This window comes from Mesoplodon mirus, assembly GCF_964341445.2.
Source record: "Mesoplodon mirus genome assembly, chromosome: 2".
Lineage (NCBI taxonomy): Eukaryota > Metazoa > Chordata > Mammalia > Artiodactyla > Ziphiidae > Mesoplodon > Mesoplodon mirus.
Genome location: NC_138977.1, coordinates 195,524,682 through 195,547,963, shown reverse-complemented (window position 1 = coordinate 195,547,963; position 23,282 = coordinate 195,524,682). Strand labels below are relative to the sequence as shown.

The following is a 23,282-nucleotide window of genomic DNA, read 5'->3' as shown; positions in this document are numbered from 1 at the left end:
CAGATTAAGAAAAGCATCCCTGCCATCATCCTGCAAGATCCCGTAAGCTCCCTCCCAGTGATAACCCACTCTCCTTTCCTCAAGAGGTAATCATTTTACTGACTTTCATGGCAATTTCATTTTTACCTTTCTTTATACCTTTATCACCTAAGTATGCATCCCATGTACTTTTGCCTATTTTTGAACGTCATAAAAATAGAATCTTATGTTAAGGACTCACTATTTGTTGTATGTATCTGTACTTTGTTCATTCTTATTGCAGTATAATAATCCACAGTTAACATATCTACTCTACAGATAATGAATATCTGAGTGGTTTTAGACTACTATAAATAATGGTATAAATAATATTCTTGAAGGTATGTCTTGGATGTATTATGAATTTCTCCAGGATATATACCTAGCATAGATTTGATGGGTCATTGGGATGGGAATCTTCAACTTTACCAGATAGCCAAAATTTTTTTTTTTTCAGAGAGGCTATCATCCAACTTATGCTCATACTTTGCTGGTAGAAATATAAAATGGTAGAGTTACTCTGGGAAAATAGTTTGGCAGTTTCTTAAAAAGTTAAACATGATATGAGCCAGTAATTCCATTCCTAAATATCTGCTCAAAAGAAATAAAAGCAGGGACTTCCCTGCCAGTCCAGTGGTTAAGAATCCATGTTCTGGGGCTTCCCTGGTGACGCAGTGGTTAAGAATACACCTGTCAATGCAGGGAACACAGGTTCGAGCCCTGGACCAGGGAGATCCCACATGCTGCAGAGCAACTAAGCCTGTGCACCACAACTACTTAGCCTGTGTGCCACAATTAGTGAAGCCTGTGTGCCTACAGCCTGTCCTCTGCAACAAGAGAAGCCACTGCAATGAGAAGCCCGTGCACCGCAACGAAGAGTAGCCCCTCGCTCGCTGCAACTAAAGAAAGCCTGCGCGCAGCAACAAAGACCCAATGCAGCCAAAAATAAATAAATAAAACAAATAAATTAAAGAAAAGAAATAAAAGCATACATCCACACAAAGACTTTATAAGCTCATGAAGTGCACGTTCATAGCAGCATTACTCATAATAGCCAAAAGCTGGTAATAAGCCAAATGTCCATCAACTGGTGAATGGATAAACAAAATGTGGTGTCTCCATAAAATAGAGTATTACTTGGCCAGTAATACTCTAAACACACCCAAAAGGATAATACATCCAAAAGGAGCTACTGACATACTACAACACGGATGAACTGCATATATACTTACTTCTTGAATTACAAAAATCCCATAAAAATATAGTAAGTGGCTAAGTGGAAGGGTCCTGGCTTTTCCCTTGCTTCAAGCCACTTCTATTTCCCACACTGGCCACATATATTATTTCTGTAGCATGAATATACTCCAAAATTCTCCAACTTCAGCCTTCTAGTCTGCTTTCTCCATAATCCAACAGAGACATCATTTGCTTTTTACACTTTCAATTACCATCTTTCAAATTTACCTTTCACGTAAACTTCAGAACAGAATCTTTACATAGATGTTACCAGGGATACTTAGGAACAATTCTATTTCTAGAATAGCATCAATGAATTATCAGTCTTTTAGGAACCATAGTTTTCGTTTGTTTGTTTTTTAAATTTTTGGCCGTGTTGTGCGGCATGTGGGATCCTAGTTCCCTGATTGAACCCGTGCCCCCTGCAGTGGGGTCTTAACCACTAGACCGCCAGGGAAGTCCCAGAACCATAGTTTTATTTAAAACACTGTGTTAAAAAAAAAAATTACCCATTAAAGCATAAAATTCTTAACACTTGTAACATAAACATATTCAAATCTTTTTTTAAACCTGACATGTTCTTTAAAAAGGGTTACAATTACTATGAAGTTACTGAAAACATTAAGTCCATAAACCAAGTATCTTCAACTTACCTCAAGTGGCATGAGTCTAATTAGCGTTGCAAAGCACTGTGTAGCCATGAATCTTACACTGTCCGTCTGATCACTCATTCTTCCCAACACAGGCACGACTAAAAGGACAATATATGGAACAATACCAACATCCAGTTGTTCCATTACACCTGAGTAAGTTATTAAGGAAATTTCCAACTGGTTCCAAGGTAGATGTTTTCACAAACTAAGACCATGACTTCTAAAACAGTTCCTCATTTTCTCACCTGTATTATGAAGAACTGACTGTCCCTCAAGGTCTATGATTCAACTATAACAGCATTTGTACAGTGTTACTCCTTTGTAAACATTATGTAACTTTCTCATGATTAAGAAGATAAAATGATGTTTTTCATCTGAGGAAGGCTGGAGGTAACTTTATTAATAAGACTTTTTTCCATAGAGAAATCCCTCCAAGTTTCTAGAATTCCCATACCAAAATTAAGTTGCATTGCAGGCAAGGGAACACAACTCAGCATCAAAGATTAATTCCAAATTTCCCACCAATAATATCTTAACAATCTTAAACTGGACCTAGCAGGCTCAGTGAGTTCAGTCCTCCTGTAATCTTCAGCATTTCTGAGCCAGAGTTTCTAACTGATTTGATCTCTACCCGTCTTTCTTGCTCTTATACCGAAATATCTTTTGGGTTATTTCGAAAAAAAAATGTCAGTGGATGCCATACTCTTGGTAAAAACTTGCCTGTATATTTCTAGTTATTTAGTATACTTAGTCATTTTCTACCCAAGTAATGAACAAAGCAAACATAATATGTTTATAATAACTACCTATATAATATCTGGTTAATATTAAAAAAAATTGATTATAAACCAAATAAACAGATAAGTTACTAGATAAATAGTTCATGAGGTACATAAAATTTTTGCCTGTAAAAAGATCTCTTAAAATAGTAATTCTCCAGACTTTGTGTGAATATTTTCATAATCAAATGTAAATATATTTATAATGTATTATAATGTAATAAAAATGCACTTCAAAATAAAATCTAAAAAAGTAGGTTTCTTTTTGGAACAAGGCAGGTTATGTGCGTATTTGTTTTTGTTCTGTTTTGTTTTGTTTTTGCTGCACTGTGCAGCTTGCGGGATCTTAGTTCCCTGACCAGGGATCGAACCCATGCCCTCAGCAGTGAAAGCATGGAGTCCTAATCACTGGACCGCCAGGGAATTCCCTGTGCATATTTGAATAAATTTTATTTTAGTCATCCTTAAATAAAATGAATATAATTTCTGAATAGTTTGTCAAAATAAAAAAGGATACAGGCAAGTGCTTCAATTGCACCCTCTTGTTTGATATTGTCATCAATTGCTCCCAGCCATGGAAGAATCTTCTCCAAAAAAATATTCATTGTTTCCATGGTACCTATTTTGCTCATGACGCCTACACAACGAGCAGCCATGTGCCTCACTGCAGTGCTGGGGTACTGAAGGCACATATAAAGATGAGGCAAATGCTGTACCAACTAAAAACAAAATGTTTAAGATAATCAGAATACTCATTAGGGAATCTACTGTTTAAAATATAACTATAACGGCCCACACTCAGAGGTTCTCAATATTCTAAGTAACTCTAAATCCGAGAATATCTCCAATTACCTCAAAACATTACTGTCAAAACATCCTCAATAAAAATTTAAATCTAAATTGTTATTATAATGCTTTTAAAAAGAACAGAAAGGTGCAGAACTTCTCCCCTGTTCAATATCCTCTTAGGCATCAGGGAACACTCAATTCTTTCCAAAATTAGTAGAGAACGCATCAAAGGCACTTACAAAAATCTCCCACTGAGGTTGGGAAAATGACACCACTCGTCATCAGCCCCCTCCCAATATGGCTTAGTTTTAGGTACATACTTTTTTATTCACTGGGTTGAGTGATCCCGATTTTGTTCTGGGCACTATACTTTGGTTAAGTATTTTCCACTTTAACTTCCTCGCTTACCAAAGGCAATATGATCACAAGAGCACAACATATCCCATTATTAAATGTCTGCTGGACGGAAGCCAGGATTAATGCTCATGAGATCCAGGTACTTGCTGAACAGACTAGCCTTACAGCTCAGCTGAATGCATGCTGTTGATCACGGAGGGTGAGCATATACAGGATTCTGCCCTTCTTTACTAATGATAAATCCGCAAAATTTAACAAGTAAAAGAATATGCTTTATTACTATATAAACAGAAAAATTTCACTCTTCTCTACTCTCTCCTAGATTCTCCCTCTTATATTAGATGTGAATAGAGAATTGGAGATAGCACCCTTCACAATGTTATAAACTGCAGAGAGTTTCCTATTGCAGTTATATGGAAAGAGTAATACTTTCTTCAATGGAAAAACCAGACAATTAATTCTCTAGTCTATGTTCCTCCTCCCTCTGTTCCAATTTTTTGGTAAGAGATATTTTAACAGTTAAAAAATAAACCCAGGTTCTATCTTTGCCATTGACTAGTTTCATCTCTGAGAGGTAACTTCCTTCTACCATTACATTTATCTTGGAAAGGGGTTTTATTACCTGTACTCTTCCTTTCCTAGACTATATTATTAAGATGGTATAGATGAACAGGGATGCGGCTTTCTTTCCTGTTTACACCTGGCTTCTGTGTCATCACAGCCCTGTCCCTACTGCCCTGTATTCTAAGCCCCCAGAGTGGGTTTTCTATCATTCATGCACCCAGCTCTGCCTCAAAGCCCATAAGAGTTGAGTTGCCAGGAAAGAAGGAATCTAGTTATAGCATATAAAAGAAAATGCAATTATAAGGGATGACATCAAAGTTGCACTTTTCATTCAAGCCTTAAGTCTAATAAGACTACTTGTTTTACTAGAAAAAAAAACTACACTTGCATTAGTTAGTTACCAAGGGATGAAGCTCAGAATCCATTGACACTGCTGCTGTTTCAAAAACTTGCAGAGAATTCACCAGTTCTTGGGCAGGGCCATCTCCCTTTTCCAGGAGGGACTTTCCATCTATTAAAACATATTGATTTAAGTGCATATTACCTTGCAAATAATTCTTTAAAATCTAGAGCCCACAAAAAGTTTTAGCACTCCCCCAGGTACTGTGGGAGAGTCTATTTTGCTTTATAATGTGAAATGAAATAACATGCCCTTAATTTAACTGCTGAGGTACTACACCTAAAGCAACTAAAGATGTTTAACATAATGATCCATTTCAAATATCTGTTTCTAAATATGTAATAGAAAAAGTAAAAAGCAAAAAGTATGCAAAATGACATGAAAATAAATTAAATGTTTTTACCAACCTTGCATTTAAAAACTTACCAGCTGGCCTGGGATAAACAGGTATAGGCATTGTTATTTTATAAGGACATACGTAACGGATATATACTGAAATCTGTTTAAAATGCAACTCGGAAAAATATGTACACACCAAAATTATTTATGTCGATTGTATTCCTCAATGGACCAACCATAGCATCCCAGAGATGTGGCAACTTCACTGCCATTTCACCACCAAAATGCTTCACTATAGTTGTCAAGGCAAATTCAGCTCCTCTCCGTTGTACCAGGTAAGGCTTCTGGGCCTAAAGTTAAATGTTAGTTGAAAACGAAATTTGAGAAAAAAGTATAACGCATTTGAAATGTTATTAAGATAATTTAAAAGTCACTACCTAAGAATTCACAGTGTTACCATTAACTAATTAAGCAATTACGGGACATATTTACCATAACTATAAACATTTCTCAATAATTAAACTTACATGGGCATAAAATCCCAAACTAGATTTTCACATCCAAAGTAAAATACTTTCGGGAGTTGGAGATAAGGAATAGACGAATATGTGCTGTTTCTAAAGACAGTTCTAAGTAACATGTTTTTTTCTTCTCTCCACCCCAAAGAAACAGGTAGAGAGAGGAAAAGGAGATAAAATGATGGGCCCTTATTTATATTTGCTTAAGGGATAGAATATGAGCATCTATTTAATTTAACCGCAAGATTAATAACCTCTTACTTAGCAGTAATTTTATAATAATTAAATACAAAAGAAACTGTCCCCCCAGAAAGATACATATGTATTTTTAAGTGAAGGAACTATGTAAACCATGGAAGTATAAATATTAAAACCACAGTAAATTTTTGATTAAAATTATGGTAAGAATATAGTTAGTGAAAAAACCTTCATTCACAGAATATTTTAAAAGAAATATAGACAATAAGCTAAGATTTTGGCTTAAAAAAAGAAACTTTAAATAGGCCTATACTTTATAGAAATATAAACACATGTCTTTTAGCACTGATAGTTTATTGCTGAACTCAGGTTAAATTCCTATGTCTTGCAACCAAAAGAGCTACCTAGAGCATTCATTCCATTGTTAATAATGTGACTGTAAGATTTTCCAAAACCGAACACTTTTTAAAATCATCTTTAAAGAAGACTGTACTGTAGAATAAGTAGACCAATGAAACAGAACAGAGAGCCCAAAGAGATCCTTATATATACAAAGCATGACATAAAACAGAGGTGCCATTATAAACCAGGGAGGAAAAGATTCAACGGTGGGATAAGGCTGTTCATATGGGCAAATAAATTTAGATCCCTACCTCACATCACATAGTTAATAAATTCCAAGTTGACTAAAAGTCAGATAGGTAAAACTCTGACATGTATAAACTTATCCTCTGAATATCAACAGCAATTCCTGACATTGATAGGACTGAGAAAAGTTAGCTTTAACTATTACTTAACATCTCTGTAGTCACTGTTATAGGAGTGAATTAGTTTATATTCATGAATGACTTATGTACCCACTACTGAGAAGGTTTCTTGCCTAGGAAGATAATCATCAAGTTAAGCTGGTAAAAATAATAAGAGGCATGAAAAATTTGAAGAAGTTTTCAGTTTTTCTGGACCCTGTTGCTGCAGTACTCCAAAAAGTTATTAGCCCCAGTTCTTTCACTTAAAAATATTAAAATACAATTCTAGAAGCTGATATGACAATTTAGCTCTCAATCTATAAGATATTTGTTTTAAAATCAGAGTATTCAAAGAAAAAAACTATTTACCTCATCAAGTTCAACAAGGATATTTCCACTACCTGCTGCAGGAAGATCTGCTATTTGAGCTTTTACTGCTTTGGGGGTAGGACCTCGCCTACTTGTGATAGCAAAAGCAGCTTTTTGATGCCTATAGAGTGTAATTATACCCCTGTGCTTGGTAACGGTATGATGCATTCCATCTTTTTCAGAGTTGGATCCTATTAAGGAAAAAAGTTAAATAACTTTTAAAGCATAATATAGGTGACCAAATGTTTCCTGCTCCAAAAGAGATACAACACATTTTAAAATTGTCTTTTAAGTCTCAATTTTTATAGGCCAATGATATTTTCTTTAGACAATGAAATGGTAACAAATCAATAATTTATAACATTGAATGTTTTAATATTTGCATAGGACCATACTTAATACAACCAAATTTGTAGCATCATATTAACAACAAGAAATATCACATGCAAGAATGAATGTACCTTCAGTTAAAAGTATATTAATTCTTTAAAAATGCATGTTTCCAGGCATAAAAGAAACATTAAAAAACAATGCAAGTAAGTTTTCTTTAAAAAAAAAAAAAAAAGTCCATAGTTACCATGAATTCAGAAACACCAACCACTGCAAAATATTGCTGCCTCACATAGCTCTCAGGGACAGGGATAGGGGAAATTTAGGACTAAGGTATGTGAAGAAACATTGGTCCTTGATATTAGCCTACAAAGAGCAGTTACTTTCCATATAAATTTTCTGGATGAAAACAGAAAAGCTGTTTAAGCATTATTTGCTAAAGGTAACAGAGCCCACTTATCTCATAAGACATGTACTAAATTAGAGAAACCAGAATTTTACAGGAAGAACTTTTATTCACCACTGGATATAATTAAGTTTTCTAGCTCTGTTAACAGTAAACCCTATAATTATGGTCTTGAAAGAGAAGTTAAGGGTTAACACCTGTCTCATAGAATTCAGTCATTATATATATCAAGTCTTTTATGAATAACTTATTTAAGTTAAGAGGTTGTGATTTTATTAGCAATATGTGCAAATTCTCTCAGAATAGGAAAAAGCTCCAACATAAACTGGATTGGTGCTTAAATTATACCTGTAAGTGACTATAAACAAATTTAAATGGTTAATTCTTTCTCTACCCCAAATAAAGCTTTAGATATATACCTTTAGAATTTTCCTGGCCACTCTGTGTTGGTACTGGACACGTGACAGGAGGAGTTAGATATGGGTCCGCACAAAGTGAGCTACAGAGATTTTTAATAATTTTTGAATTGGGACAGGGCGCCCTTGTTGTGCACTGCTGAAGTAGTTTGGCTATGCACTGAGCCGCATAGTTCTGCACTAGAGTATTCTCTTCTTTTTTAATTGTCTCCATTAATGGTTTTATAATAGGATTTAATTTCTCCGGAAGTTGCTGCAAGCTTACAACTGCACATGCAGCGAAAGTGTGCACTCTCAACTGCAACACTTGCCACTCCTGGTTGGTCTCTGTAACTGTCATTTGGACCTGCTGTCGTTTACTATCTAACTGCTGTAACACTTGAGGATCTAAATCGAAAGATGATGTGACTTCATTAAAAACAGCAGTGACCTATTAAAAAAGAGAAATCAAAAATCATTAAGGACATCAACCCCAAACAGCCTGTAAACTCCTAAAGGGCAGACAACAAACTTTCTGTTTCAATTTTAAGTTCCATGACATCTAGTACTATTTTAGTATTCAGTCAACTAAATAAATGTCTCAAACCTTCCAAGTAAACTTTATTTTAATCTGACTTGATTTAACATTAGTATTATATTGTTTAAGAAAGACAGTTCATTAAGAGACTTATTATATCTAATAAGTTTGAGTGAAAAATCACACACAATACCCATATAGTACTTTGGTGAAATGAGAACGCTGTAAGCAAATATAAACCAACAGTTAAGAGAGGGTGGTACAATAGTCATTAATTATTTAATTACCAAGAGCTGCTTAAAGCTGTAAGACTATGGCATCAGACTACTTTACAAGCCCCATTAAAAGACTGTTCAATACATCTTTTTTTTTTTTTTTTGCGTTACGCGGGCCTCTCACTGTTGTGGCCTCTCCCCTTGAGGAGCACAGGCTCCGGATGCACAGGCTCAGCGGCCATGGCTCACAGGCCCAGCTGCTCCGCGGCATGTGGGATCCTCCCAGACCCGGGCACGAACCCGTGTCCCCTGCATCGGCAGGCGGACTCGCAACCACTGCGCCACCAGGGAAGCCCAATACATCTTCTTAAAATAACTTTATGAGATATAATTCACATACAATACACTCATTTGAAGTGTACAATTCAATGGTTTTTATTATATCCAGAGTTGTACAACCATCACCACAATTTGAGAACATTTTCATCACTCCCAAAATAAAATTCAATACCTATCAGCAATCATTCCTCATTTCCTCCCAGCCCCATGTAACCACTCATCTACTTTCTATATTTATAGATTTGCCTATCCTGGACATTTCATATAAATGGACATATAACGTGTAATCTTTTGTGACTAGATTCTTTCATTTAGCATAATTCTTTCAAGGTTCACTGATGTTGTAGCATGTATAATTACTTCATTCCTTTTTTTGCCAAATAATATTACACTATATGGATATATCAGTTGCATTTTTCCATTCATTAGTTGATGAATGGATGGGTTGGTTCCACCTTTTAGCTATTATGAATAATGTTGCTATGAACATTTATGTAAAAGTTTCTGTGCACACATTTTTTAAATTACCATTTAAAGACTGTGTGATGGATTACATAACAAAAATAGTCTTCTTGTTTGGTAGGTAACTGCAATCATAAAGAGGCTCCATAAATAGATCCAATCTGATCAATGTTGGTCAGAAAAGCCTGTAACATTAAAAAACCTAACTTTTTTTTTAATGGAGAACCCAATTTTTCAGACTTAGAAATAATCAATTCCCTTATGGACAAGACTGATAATGCCAACCTCTATTACAAAAAGCAAAATAGGCACACAAATAAGATCCTCTTTTATCATTATAAAATACCAAAGACTTTAAATTGAGCTGTATCTGATTCATCTTGATCTGTTCTCTACAAAGGAACATGATCACATACCACTTCTAGCTTATACTCTCCACTTTGCTTTGTCTGTTTTATGTGTTCAAGCTTTGCATAACATTATTTGAAACAGGTTTCACTACTACAAGTTTAAAAACATTGTCCTAAATACACTATGCTTCTGTCAATTTTCAATGATTCTAGGCAACTTAGGAAAAGCTTTCCAATTACCCCAAATTCATTCACTCAACAAATATTTAGTGAGTAATACTAAAAGATGAGTAAAATCAATGTCTTCATACACTCAAAAAATGCTGAGAATAATGTGGGAGACAGATACATAAGTAAACAAGACAATGTAACATGAAACTGAAGTAAGTGCAAGTTGCTGTGGTAGCACGAGGGTAGCTTAACTCTTCTTAGAGGAGACAAAAATAGTGAAGGCTTGCTAGAGGCGGTTAACACTTATGCTAGGTTTTTAAACAATGGATAACTCTGGAGTTATGGGGACATCTTGGCAAACAGTGAGGTAGGGAGTGCAAAGTGAGGCACTGTCCAAGGAACTGACAACAGCTTACCACGGCCTGAGCACAGGGCGATTTGAAAGAAGGTCAAGAGATGAACTTGGGATGAGCATAGAGGCTGGAGGGTAGGGAATTTCTGGCAAAGGAAAGACGAGCTCAGACACCAAAGTGAGAATGAGTGAAGCAAAGAAAGCGGGTAAGGGTGGTGTAATTCTGCAAGAGAAAAACTAACTAGGCTTAAGTGGAGGAAGTTTGAGAAATAATGAGGAGAAAAAAGATGGGGAATTTAGAGGAGGTGTTGAAAGTAAGAAAAAAACTAAAATCAAGGAAAAAGAAAATAATGTTTTTAAGTAGGGGAGGGATGTGTTCAGAGTGGCACTAAGAATTTTATTAGTGTGGCACAGCATGCAGGATGGAATGAACCAGAGACTGCCTGGAGCCTTAGAGATGAGTCAGGACCTAGTCATAAAGTACTAAGGCCTTTGACTGGGTTGTGGTGATGGAAACAGAGAAAGGATAAACATATGAAACTTTCTGAAAGGAAATGTTAACAAGATTTGAGACTGTGGATAAAAAGAGCTATTTTCTGTTAAAAAATAAATCCCAATTTTGGTTGTGTTAAGTTTGAAATGATAGTGAGATACCCAAGCGAAAATGCCTAGTTGAAGAACATAAAAGATCAAGAGAAGATAGCAGAATACATGGTTAAGAACTAAATTGTGAGAATGGTGACAGACAAAGGAAGACCTTCAGGAAATGCCTACGTTTTGCAGGTAAGAATAAAATAGGGATGCAAAGACAGTTACAAAGAGCAGTGGCTCTTAGCCAAGGCCAAGACTAATCTTTTAAAAGTGCTCTTCCCTCAAATATGCTCTTCTAGAGACTCTGATATCCCAGGTCAAAACCACTGGACTAAGGAAGCTGATGAAACAGAATAGGAGTTTCACTGGGGAGTGAGAGGTTTGAATAAGAAAAGCTTTAAGAGTCCATGTAATAGCTTTAAAAAGAAATGTTGTCAGAAACAGTAAGAAGGGAACCCAGACCTTAAAGAAAATTTGAGATTTTATTCCAAGAAGGCAAAATATGGGGGAGGGGAGGCAAAAAGGAGAAATTATAGAAAAACAACAATCAGAAAAACAACTCAGATAAAAAATTGAAGCAATTTTAGCTTTTTTTCACAGGTGAGAACAAAAAAATTTTCAATTATTTTTTCAATAAGAAAGGGGGATAAGAAATGAAGCATGCTCTTTCACAGGAATCAACACAAGTGAAGCAGCTGAGTTTCTGATTCTTTAACTCATAAAAGGAAGAACTCATTTACACCACCTAACCTCAAAGACTTACTAAGTACAAAGATACAGTAATCAAGACACGGGTGCTAGCATGACAGACAAATAGATTGAACAAATAGAGCCCATATACAGACACACACTTACATTTCAATTAATTTTTGACAAAGGTGCCAAAGAAATTCCATGGCAAAAGAAAAATCTTTTCAATAAATGATGATGGAAAAATTAGGTATCTATATGAAAAACAAAACGCAATCTCTACTTCACACTATATATAAACATAAATATGGATGATTAAACAAAAACTAAAACTACAATGCTTTAGAAGAAAATGTGTGTGAATAACTTCACCACTTGGAGATAAGAAAAGGTACGTTAGGTCACAGAACACAATAACCATAAAATAAAACAATTGATAAACTAGACTTCATCAAACTTAAAAATATCTGCTCATCCAAAGACACCATTAAGAAAATGAAAAGGCAAGCCACACAGTGGGAGAAAATATTCGGAAAGCATCTATCTGACAAAGGATTGGTATCCAGGATATATAAAGAACTCCTACAACTCAGTAATAAAAAGACAACCTAATTAAAAACAGACAAAAGATTTGAACAGACATTTCAGAAAGGAAGATCAACAAATGGCCAATAAGACATAAAAAAGTGTTAAACATATTAGTCATCAAGGAAACACAAGTTAAAACCACAATGACACTATCACACAACCACCAGAAAGGCAAAAATTACAAGGAGTGACCATCATCAAATGTTGGTGATGATGTAGAGCAACCAGAACTCTCATATATTGCTGATTAGAAGGTAAAATGATACAGCCACTTTGGGAAAAGTGCAATTTTTTATAAAACTAAATAAACACCTCACCCTATGACCCAGCAATTCCACTCCTATGTACTTACCCAAGAGAAATGAAAATATGTCTTTAAAAAACTTGTACAAAAATGTTTATAGCAGCTCTGAGCTGAGAACTTGGAGTAGCCCAAATGTTCATCAAGCAGAGAAGGGCTTACACTAATTGTGGTATATTTATACAATGAAAGAAAACTCAGCAATAGAAAAGAATGAATTAGTGATACATATAACAACATGTATTATTTTACAAAACATCATGCTGAAAAAGATCCTTACACCAAACAGCACAGAGTGTATGATTCCATGTATATGAAATTCTAGAACAGGCAAAAGTAATCTATGGTGAAGGGAAAACCAGAACAATCGTTATTTGAGGGCAGGGGATTGACTGGGAAGTGTTATGGCACTGTCTGTATCTTGATAGAGGTTTGGGTTTCATAGGTATTTGCTTCTGTTAAAATTTATCATATGTTCCATTGGAGATTTGTACAATTCATGGTACATAAGTTTTACCTCAAAGAAGAACAAAAAAACATAAAAACTGAATTTTAGTTAATGACACAAAAAAAGAGAAAAAAACATAAAAACTGAATTTTAGTTTAAGTGTACTGATCTCTGTCTGTAACTTACTTAAAAATGCATCAAAAATTAAGAAGGATTAATGGTTCAATAGAGGGGCAGAGAGTTGCATATATATGTGATAAAGCAAATTTAGTAAAATGTTAACTGTGTAATCTAGTTGTAGGTATATGAGACTTCACTGTGTAATTCTCTTATGTTTGGATATTTTCATTGTAAGCTGGCAAAGGGGAGGAGAAGTACTCAGGAACTTAGAGAAGCAATTTTTTCTATACTCTGCCAGTCTTAAGCAAAACTGAGAAGTGACAAAAATGTAACAGTTTTTTCTAATAAAGGTATATTGGTTTGTTAAAGCTGAGATCAAAAAAAGAAAAATCCCTTCCCCATTCTCTTATTTCAAGAAAAGTCAATACAATGAAATAACCTTTCTAAAGGGTAGTGATGACAGGCTACCAAGCCAAAAATAGATTCAGCAAATTAGTGTTTTTGTGGTAAACATGACATGACAAAGTTCTTATCCTTATTTCATGCTCTAAAATTAAGAAGGTTACTTCTTTACTCACCAGGTCATTAGCTTGATCAATTGTAAAAACATTGCTGTTTACTCTGTTACCAACTTCAATATGTGCATCAGCTAATGATGAAATAAGCTGTTTACACTCATTCTGCATTCGTGTAAATGGAACGGCAATTTCATCATAATATAAATGTTCTGAAAGGATATCAAGTAAACGTGGCTGCACAGCTAGGGTAACAGCTCTACACTCCTAAAATATAACAGACAACAAATATTCAGGGCAAATATGTAAACATAATTCTAGAAATGCATAAAAATCTTTGCTTGCAAACTACCAAGTCTAAATTTCTATTGATTCTGAATCTGTATTCTGTTATCTTCCAGAACAACATAGTTATTAGTTGCACAGAGAAAAGGTATCACACCCAAACTACTCTAAAATTTTAACATGAATGACTATAGCACATGCACATGGAACTATTACAATTCCATTAAACTTTCCACTTAATTACTCTTATTTTATTCTGAATTTATTCCAAGTTTACATATATATTATATAGCACAGACTTTAAAATATACAACTGTAAAAAGAAATCAGTCAGAAAAGAACACTTAGCATGCACTAAAAATGTTATTTAAAAACTCATTAGATTTCTTAACAGTTGAACCCATAGCTTCACATGCCATACTGTAGAAATGGATATATAATTTAAAGGCTACTCACCTGCCCCCAAATTTAACTAACCCTTCCCACTCTCTCTGGTTGTTGCCTGCCCCAACCAGAGGGGGAATGACCTCAGTGGTGAGCCATGAGGGGTTCTGTGGGATCTGGGTGATCAGCCTGGGCTTCACAGAGTAAGTCCAGAGAAGCTCTGTGAGGGTCCAGAAACCGAACTGTCAACACTTGCTGCTGAGTCTGAGAGGCACAAAAACACAGCATCACTGCCTCTCCAGCACACTGAGTCCTGCCTAAAAACAGATGAGCCTTGCTTCTTTCCAGAGGCAAAGCTGGGGTTTCAGTTGCAATAGAGCATGGCTCAATTACTTTTAGACACAGCTCTGACAAACTGCTAAGAGGCAGTAACAAGCAGCTCTCACAGCAAGTGCAGACAGTTAAATTTCCAGAATTCCAGTCAATGGAATAAACAAAGCCAGCAGGAAGTTTCTCTGATTTACAGAAGCAAGTCTTACACAAAATCATACGTCTTACTAGAAGTTAAAAATTAAAGGGGCTGCAAGGGAATGGCTTATTTGGAAACATAAAGATTTGGGTTTAAATGTGGAGATTTTATTCTTCCTGTGACCAAAAATCTGCCCTTGCTACTTAAAAATGGATTTCTATCACTCAAAGCCTCTTATCTTTTGTAGTTCTCAAGTACAAGACTGGGGGTTCTAAGAAAAAAGTCTAGGGTTAAAGGCAAAAGAGAAACAATGTTGCAATATAATTTGAATACTTTTCTATAAATGTTGGATCTTTATACAGAGAAAATTTTCACTTTTCTGTTTGTAAAATATAATAAAAATAATCCTAACAGCTAAGGAAACTGGTTTAAATTCTCTTCATTTATTTTCGGGCAAAATCTTACCTTCTGTAAAGCAGCCCATTCACAGATTACCAAAGCTACACTAATTCTCTGTAAGGCAGATTTGGAGTTCAAGTGGAAGAGTAGTAACTGGCCAAGGGATTCAGCTGGTTTAATTTCTTGGGTTACCACATTTACACCTGGATCACAAATACAACAACAAAGTGCTCCTAACAACCTAAGAGGGAGAAAAAAAGAAGTTACTATAGAATTGCTTGAAGTTTCCCCTACTGAAGCTATAACTTTTCCCAAGGAAGACATAACTCCTATCTTATCTTCATAAAAATATATAAATCTTACTTTTAAAACTTCAAAAAAATTAGAAACTTTTTCTTATGCTTTTTTTTTCCTACTCTGTAACTAGTGTGATGGAGGAAAGACTGACAGACACATCAGAAGAATCTTCTGGTTAAATGACTTTTGAGTTTATGTATACTTACTTGGCTGCCATCATTCTAGCCCGCATAACAACAAAATCCCTGGTGGCGGGGTCTTCCATGATGGTGTCTGCACCTGCAATGTACTCCTGAAGTACTTCTTTACTCTGGCTTTGGCCTTGACGCACCTTACCACCTGTTTTTTCCTAGAGGGAACAAGGGGGAAGAAAACAATAATTAAAGATTAACCATTAAAATTTAATAGACAACATCAAAACACTCTCATTCATTTGTTATAATCCCAGTAAAATACAGTTCTTTTCACAAAATTTTAATGGATAAAAATTGCTATGCATTTTGTCAAGGTTCTAATGATATAATTTTTCCTTATGTTACAATAATGATAGCATGCTTATAATAAAGCAATACAGATTTCTTACGTGGTTACTGTATTAATAATTATGAGTTGAAAAAAATAGTAATAATTGAGTTGAACCTACAAATACATTATGTCCCTCTACACTTGCCTTGGCTCTAGCTTTTACTTCCAGCAGCATATTTAAATCAATAGGTAAATGAGAAGGCTGCATCATTAAGCAAAGCCAAGCACCCATCCATGGACAAGCAGCTGCTACCACATACTGAACTGAAGCCTTGCTCAACAATTCCATCCAAACCTGCAGAATGAAAAGGGAACAAGAAAGTGAAATTTTTCTAGCAAGGCCTAAAAAAACCTAATACTTATTTTTAGGGATACTGAATCAAAGAAAAAAAAAAGTAGGAAATAGCACAGAGATTAATTTTTAAATTCAATATAGAGGCTTATTTTTAAATACTGTTTTTGGGTAGGTAGGTTCATATACTAAAAAAAGTAATACACGAGAAAGTTTTTTAAAAAAGGAATACAAAGTATTTTCCTCAGTATTTTATTAAAATCACTTAAAAAAAAGATACCCATAAAAATAACAGTTATCAAAATCTCAGTAAGTCTCTGAAATCCTTTGTATGTATCATAAAGCTCAATATGCAGTCCTATATTCAACACTGCTTCAATATATAATAGCTCCTGATAAATAACCTCTGCTAAATTCAGAGGTAGTAATATCCTAGTATAAATTAAGAACAGTATAAGTCTTGATTCACGATCTTACTCAATAAAGCACCTTTTTTGATGCCTAGCATTAAATGGGCTAGGGCCAGCATGTAGAAATAATACCAGTGTTAACCCAAGGCTGTTAACAATGAGCCACCTCAGAGGCCAATGATTCAAGACTAACTTAACAGGTTTTAAAGGTACAACAGTGCCATCTCCTCCCATAAATATTATTAAATACATCAAATGGCTATTCTTTAAAGGTTCCAACACATATGACCAATCTTGCTAAGTAATAAAAAAGTACAAGTCTAAACTATGACAATCAGACTCTATATATTACCAATAAATCCCAAATATACTTGGCAGGATCAATAAGCATGCTGATAAACAGCAAAATGAGTGATGGAGAAAAGCAATCTTTCCTTCATTTTATTTTCTGTATTGAGGCTATAAAGAAAGCACTTAAAACGTTTGCCAGGTAGGTCACACAAGCAGCAGGGCTAACCAGGACTTAACTACCATATTCCATAAGAAGCCTATTTCCTTGTCTCATTTTGCAGATCTCCAGACTATTCAAATCTCTTGGATGATTTCTAATTTCTTAAAATCCCTGATCAACAACAGTACAGAGCTATGAAAAAAATTTTAAATCTACCAAGATACTGGGAAAGGAGTACACATATATTCACCATATACCTTGTGAATGAGGTCCAGAATTTCCTGGCTGCTTTCTAAAACACAAAACTGAAAAATGTGTCGAAGCATATCAGGAAGGATAGGTATAAGCCAAGATGAAGAGTTCTAAAAACAGAAACAAAATCAAAATTATAGCATATAATTCTTTGGTGTTAGCTTATTTAAAAAGTTGTAAGTCAAATAACAGAAGTACTACAATGAAAAGACTGTATGACTTCATCAAAAATGTTCAACTAGTGATAAATTTTGACAAGATTCTGGAGCAACAATACCGCATTTATTATTCCAATGGTTTGGAGAAATTAAATGGCACACAATCGCTAGGAAGCTGGAGAAAGTCTGATTATGATTAACAACACTGAATTGTGCTTCTAATAAATTGAAATCATCTTCTATATGGGAGCAAGCTCTAACCAGCAACAACTCTTTGGTTACATTATATATCACTGCTCAGTCAGGGAAATTTGACAAATGATCAGATTACTGCTGTGCTAGATAAACAGTTTAAGTTCTATGTGCTCACCATTAATGCAAGTAATGAACTGTAAGATGATATCCAACCAAGAAAATTCAACTTTGAGTTCACTACAAAATTAAGGCAAATGTTCTTTTTTTAAATATATTTATTTTTGGCTGTGTTGGGTCTTCGTTTCTGGGCAAGGGCTTTCTCCAGTTGCGGCAAGCAGGGGCCACTCTTCATCGCGGTGGGCGGGCCCCTCACTGCCGCGGCCTCTCTCATTGTGGAGCACAAGCTCCAGACGCACAGGCTCAGTAGTTGTGGCTCATGGGCCTAGCCACTCCACTGCATGTGGGATCTTCCCAGACCGGGGCATGAACCCATGTCCCCTGCACTGGCAGGTGGATTCCCAACCACTGCGCCACCAGGGAAGCCCCAAGGCAAATGTTCTTAATCTATTTTGGGTTAGGGACCCTTTGAAAATCTGGTGAAACTATACACAGAGGAGGAATCAAGATGGCGGAGTAGAAGGATGTGCTCTCACTCCCTCTTGCGAGAACACCAGAATCACAACTAGCTGCTGGATAATCATTGACAGGAAGACACTGGAACTCACCAAAAAAGATACCCCACATCCAAAGACAAAGGAGAAGCCACAATGAGACGGTAGGAGGGGTGCAATCACAGTAAAATCAAATCCCGTAACTGCTGGGTGGGTGACTCACAGACTGGAGAACACTTATACCACAGAAGTCCACCCACTGGAGTGAAGGTTCTGAGCCCCACGTCAGGCTTCCCATCCTGGGGGTCCGGCAATGGGAGGAGGAATTCCTAGAGAATCAGACTTTGAAGCCTAGTGGAAACTGATTGCAGGAATTCGACAGGACTGGGGGAAACAGAGACTCCACTCTTGGAGGGCACACACAAAGTAGTGTGCACATCAGGACCCCAGGGGAGACTGAACCAGACCTACCTGCTAGTGTTGGAGGGTCTCCTGCATCGGCAGGAGTCGGCTGTGGCTCACCGTGGGGACAAGGACACTGGCAGCAGAAGTTGTGGGAAGTACTCCTTGGCATGAGCCCTCCCAGAGTCTGTCATGAGCCCCAGCAAAGAGCCCAGGTAGGCTCCAGTGTTGGGTTGCCTCAGGCCAAAAACCGACAGGGAGGAACCCAGCCCCACCCATCAACAGTCAAGTGGATTAAAGTTTTACTGAGCTCTGCCCACAGACCAACAGTCAGCTCTACCTACCACCAGTCCCTCCCATCAAGCCTCTTAGATAGCCTCATCCTCCAGAGGGCAGAAAGCAGAAGCAAGAACTACAATCCTGTAGCCTGTGGAACAAAAAACACATTCACAGATAGACAAGATGAAAAGGCAGAGGGCTATATACCAGATGAAGGAACAAGATAAAACCCCAGAAAAACAACTAAATGAAGTGGAGATAGGCAACCTTCCAGAAAAATAATTCAGAAAAATGATAGTGAAGATGATCCAGGACCTAAGAAAAAGAATGGAGGCAAAGATCAAGAAGATGCAAGAAATGTTTAATAAAGACCTAGAAGATTAAAGAACAAATGAACAGAGATGAACAATACAATAAGTGAAATGAAAACTACACTAGAGGAATCAACAGGCAGAAGAACGGATAAGTGCCCTGGAAGACAGAATGGTGGAATTCACTGCTGCGGAACAGACTGAAGAAAAAAGAATGAAAAGAAATGAAAGCCTAAGAGACCTCTGGGACAACATTAAACGCAACAACATTCGCATTATAGGGGTCCCAGAAAGAGAAGAGAGAGAGAAAGGACCCGAGAAAATATTTGAAGAGATTATAGTTGAAAACTTCCCTAACATGGGAAAGGAAACAGCCACTCAAGTCCAGGAAGCACGGAGAGTCCCATACAGGATAAACCCAAGGAGAAACACGCCGAGACACATAGTAATCAAATTGGCAAAAATTAAAGGCAAAGAAAAATTATTGAAAGCAGCAAGGGAAAAATGACAAATAACGTACAAGGAAACTCCCATAAGGTTAACAGCTGATTTCTCAGCAGAAACTCTACAAGCCAGAAGGGAGTGGCATGATATACTTAAAGTGATGAAAGGGAAGAACCTACAACCAAGATTACTCTACCCAGCAAGGATCTCATTCAGATTCGATGGAGAAATCAAAAGCTTTACAGGCAAGCAAAAGCTAAGAAAATTCAGCACCACCAAACCAGCTCTACAACAAATGCTAAAGGAACTTCTCTAAGTGGGAAACACAAGAGAAGGAAAAGACCTACAAAAACAAACCCAAAACAATTAAGAAAATGGTCATAGGAACATACATATCGATAATTACCTTAAATGTGAATGGAATACATGCTCCAACCAAAAGACACAGGCTTGCTGAATGGATACAAAAACAAGACCCATATATATGCTGTCTACAAGAGACCCACTTCAGACCTAGGGACACATACAGACTGAAAGTGAGGGGATGGAAAAAGATATTCCATGCAAATGGAAACCAAAAGAAAGCTGGAGTAGCTATACTCATATCAGATAAAATAGACTTTAAAATAAAGAATGTTACAAGAGACAAGGAAGGACAGTACATAATGATCAAGGGATCAATCCAAGAAGAAGATATAACAGTGATAAATATATATGCACCCAACACAGGAGCACCTCAATACATAAGGCAACTGCTAACAGCTATAAAAGAGGAAATCAACAGTAACACAATAATAGTGGGGGACTAACACCTCACTTACACCAATGGACAGATCATCCAAAGTGAAGATAAATAAGGAAACAGAAGCTTTAAATGACACAATAGACCAGATAGATTTAATTGATATTTATAGGACATTCCATCCAAAAACAGCAGATTACACTTTCTTCTAAAGTGTGCATGGAACATTCTCCAGCATAGATCACATCTTGGGTCACAAATCAACCCTCAGTAAATTTAAGAAAATTGAAATCATATCAAGCATCTTTTCTGACCACAATGCTATGAGATTAGAAATGAATTACAGGGAAAATAATGTAGAAAACACAAACACATGGAGGCTAAACAATGTTACTCAATAACCAAGAGATCACTGAAGAAATCAGAGGAAATCAAAAAATACCTAGAGACAAATGACAATGAAAACACAACAATCCAAAACCTATGGGATGCAGCAAAAGCAGTTCTAAAAGGGAAGCTTACAGCTATACAAGCCTACCTCAAGAAACAAGAAAAATCTCAAGTAAACAATCTAACCTTACAACTAAAGGAACTAGAGAAAGAAGAACAAACAAAACCCAAAGTTAGCAGAAGGAAAGAAATCATAAAGATCAGAGCAGAAATAAATGAAATAAAACAAAGAAAACAATAGCAAAGATCAATAAAACTAAAAGATGGTTGAGAAGGTAAACAAAATTGATAAACCATTAGCCAGACTCATCAAGAAAAAGAGGGAGAGGACCCAAATCAATAAAATTAGAAATGAAAAAGGAGAAGTTACAACAGACACTGCAGAAATACAAAGCATCCTAAGAGACTACTACAAGCAACTCTATGCCAATAAAATGGACAACCTGGAAGAAATGGACAAATTCTTAGAAAGGTACAACCTTTCAAGACTGAACCAGGAAGAAACAGAAAATATGAACAGACCAATCACAAGTAATGAAATTGAAACTGTGATTTAAAATCTCCCAACAAACAAAAGTTCAGGACCAAATGGCTTCACAGGTAAATTCTATCAAACATTTAGAGAAGAGCTAACACCCATCCCTCTCAAACTCTTCCAAAAAATTGCAGAGGAAGGAACACTCCCAAACTCATTCTATGAGGCCACCATCACCCTGATACCAAAACCAGACAAAGATACTACAAAAAAAGAAAACTACAGACCAATATCACTGATGAATATAGATGCAAAAATCCTCAACAAAATACTAGCAAACAGAATCCAACAACACATTAAAAGGATCATACACCACGATCAAGTGGGATTTATCCCAGGGATGCAAGGATTCTTCAATATACACAAATCAATCAATGTGATACACCATATTAACAAACTGAAGAAGAAAAACCATATGATCATCTCGATAGATGCAGAAAAAGCTTTTGACAAAATTCAACACCCAGTTATGATAAAAACTCTCCAGAAAGTGGGCACAGAGGGAACCCACCTCAACATAATAAAGGCCATATACAACAAACCCACAGCAAACACCATTCTCAATGGTGAAAAACTGAAAGCACTTCCTCTAAGATCAGGAACGAGACAAGGATGTCCACTCTCACCACTATTATTCAACATAGCTTTGGAAGTCCTAGCCACGGCAATCAGAGAAGAAAAAGAAATAAAAGGAATACAGATTGGAAAAGAAGAAGTAAAATGTCATTGTTTGCAGATGACATGATACTATACATAGAGAACCCTAAAAATGCCACCAGAAAACTACTAGAGCTAATCAATGAATTTGGTAAAGTTATAGGATATAAAATTAATGCACAGAAATCTCTTGCAGTCCTATACATTAATGATGAAAAATCTGAAAGAGAAATTAAGGAAACACTCCCATTTACCACTGCAACAAAAAGAATAAAATACCTACGAATAAACCTGCCTAGGTTTATTGTCTAATTGACCTACCTTGTGTAAAAGACCTGTATGCAGAAAACTATAAGACACCTATGAAAGAAATTAAAGATGATACCAACAGATGGAGAGATATACCATGTCCTTGGATTGAAAGAACCAATATTGTGAAAATGACTGTATTACCCAAAGCAATCTACAGATTCAATGCAATCCCTATAAAATTACCAACGGCATTTTTTACGGAACCAAAACAAATCACCTTAAAATCTGTATGGAGACACAAAAGACCCCGAATAATGAAAGCAGTCTTGAGGGGGAAAAAAAGGAGCTGGAGGGCTTCCCTGGTGGCGCAGTGGTTGAGAGTCCGTCTGCCGATGCAGGGGACATGGGTTCGTGCCCCGGTCTGGGAAGATCCCACATGCCGTGGAGAGGCTAGGCCTGTGAGCCATGGCCGCTGAGCCTGCGCATCCAGAGCCTGTGCTCCACAACGGGAGAGGCCACAACAGTGAAAGGCCCGCATACCGTGAAAACAAAAACCAAAAAACAAAACACAAAACAAAACAAAAAATGGAGCTGGAGGAATCTGACTCCCTGACTTCAGACTATACTACAAAGCTACAGTAATCAAGACAATATGGTACTGGCACAAAAACAGAAACACAGATCAATGGAGCAAGACAGAAAGCC

At 36.3% G+C, this 23,282-nt stretch overlaps 1 protein-coding gene across 2 annotated transcripts in view; it reads right to left on the bottom strand.

The window, feature by feature from the left end:
• Positions 1 to 23,282, bottom strand: part of BTAF1 (B-TFIID TATA-box binding protein associated factor 1) — a 94,668-nt gene that overhangs the window by 19,620 nt on the left and 51,766 nt on the right. For both annotated transcript variants that reach the window (XM_082601314.1, XM_082601315.1), the window contains 11 exons: positions 17,547 to 17,651; positions 16,282 to 16,431; positions 15,818 to 15,960; positions 15,381 to 15,555; positions 13,841 to 14,044; positions 8,122 to 8,548; positions 6,967 to 7,157; positions 5,332 to 5,485; positions 4,798 to 4,907; positions 3,204 to 3,405; positions 1,908 to 2,056 (listed from right to left, as the gene is read on the bottom strand). In XM_082601314.1, coding sequence (XP_082457440.1) covers positions 1,908 to 2,056; positions 3,204 to 3,405; positions 4,798 to 4,907; positions 5,332 to 5,485; positions 6,967 to 7,157; positions 8,122 to 8,548; positions 13,841 to 14,044; positions 15,381 to 15,555; positions 15,818 to 15,960; positions 16,282 to 16,431; positions 17,547 to 17,651 — 2,010 coding nt within the window. The remainder of the gene's footprint in view (positions 1 to 1,907; positions 2,057 to 3,203; positions 3,406 to 4,797; positions 4,908 to 5,331; positions 5,486 to 6,966; positions 7,158 to 8,121; positions 8,549 to 13,840; positions 14,045 to 15,380; positions 15,556 to 15,817; positions 15,961 to 16,281; positions 16,432 to 17,546; positions 17,652 to 23,282) is intronic.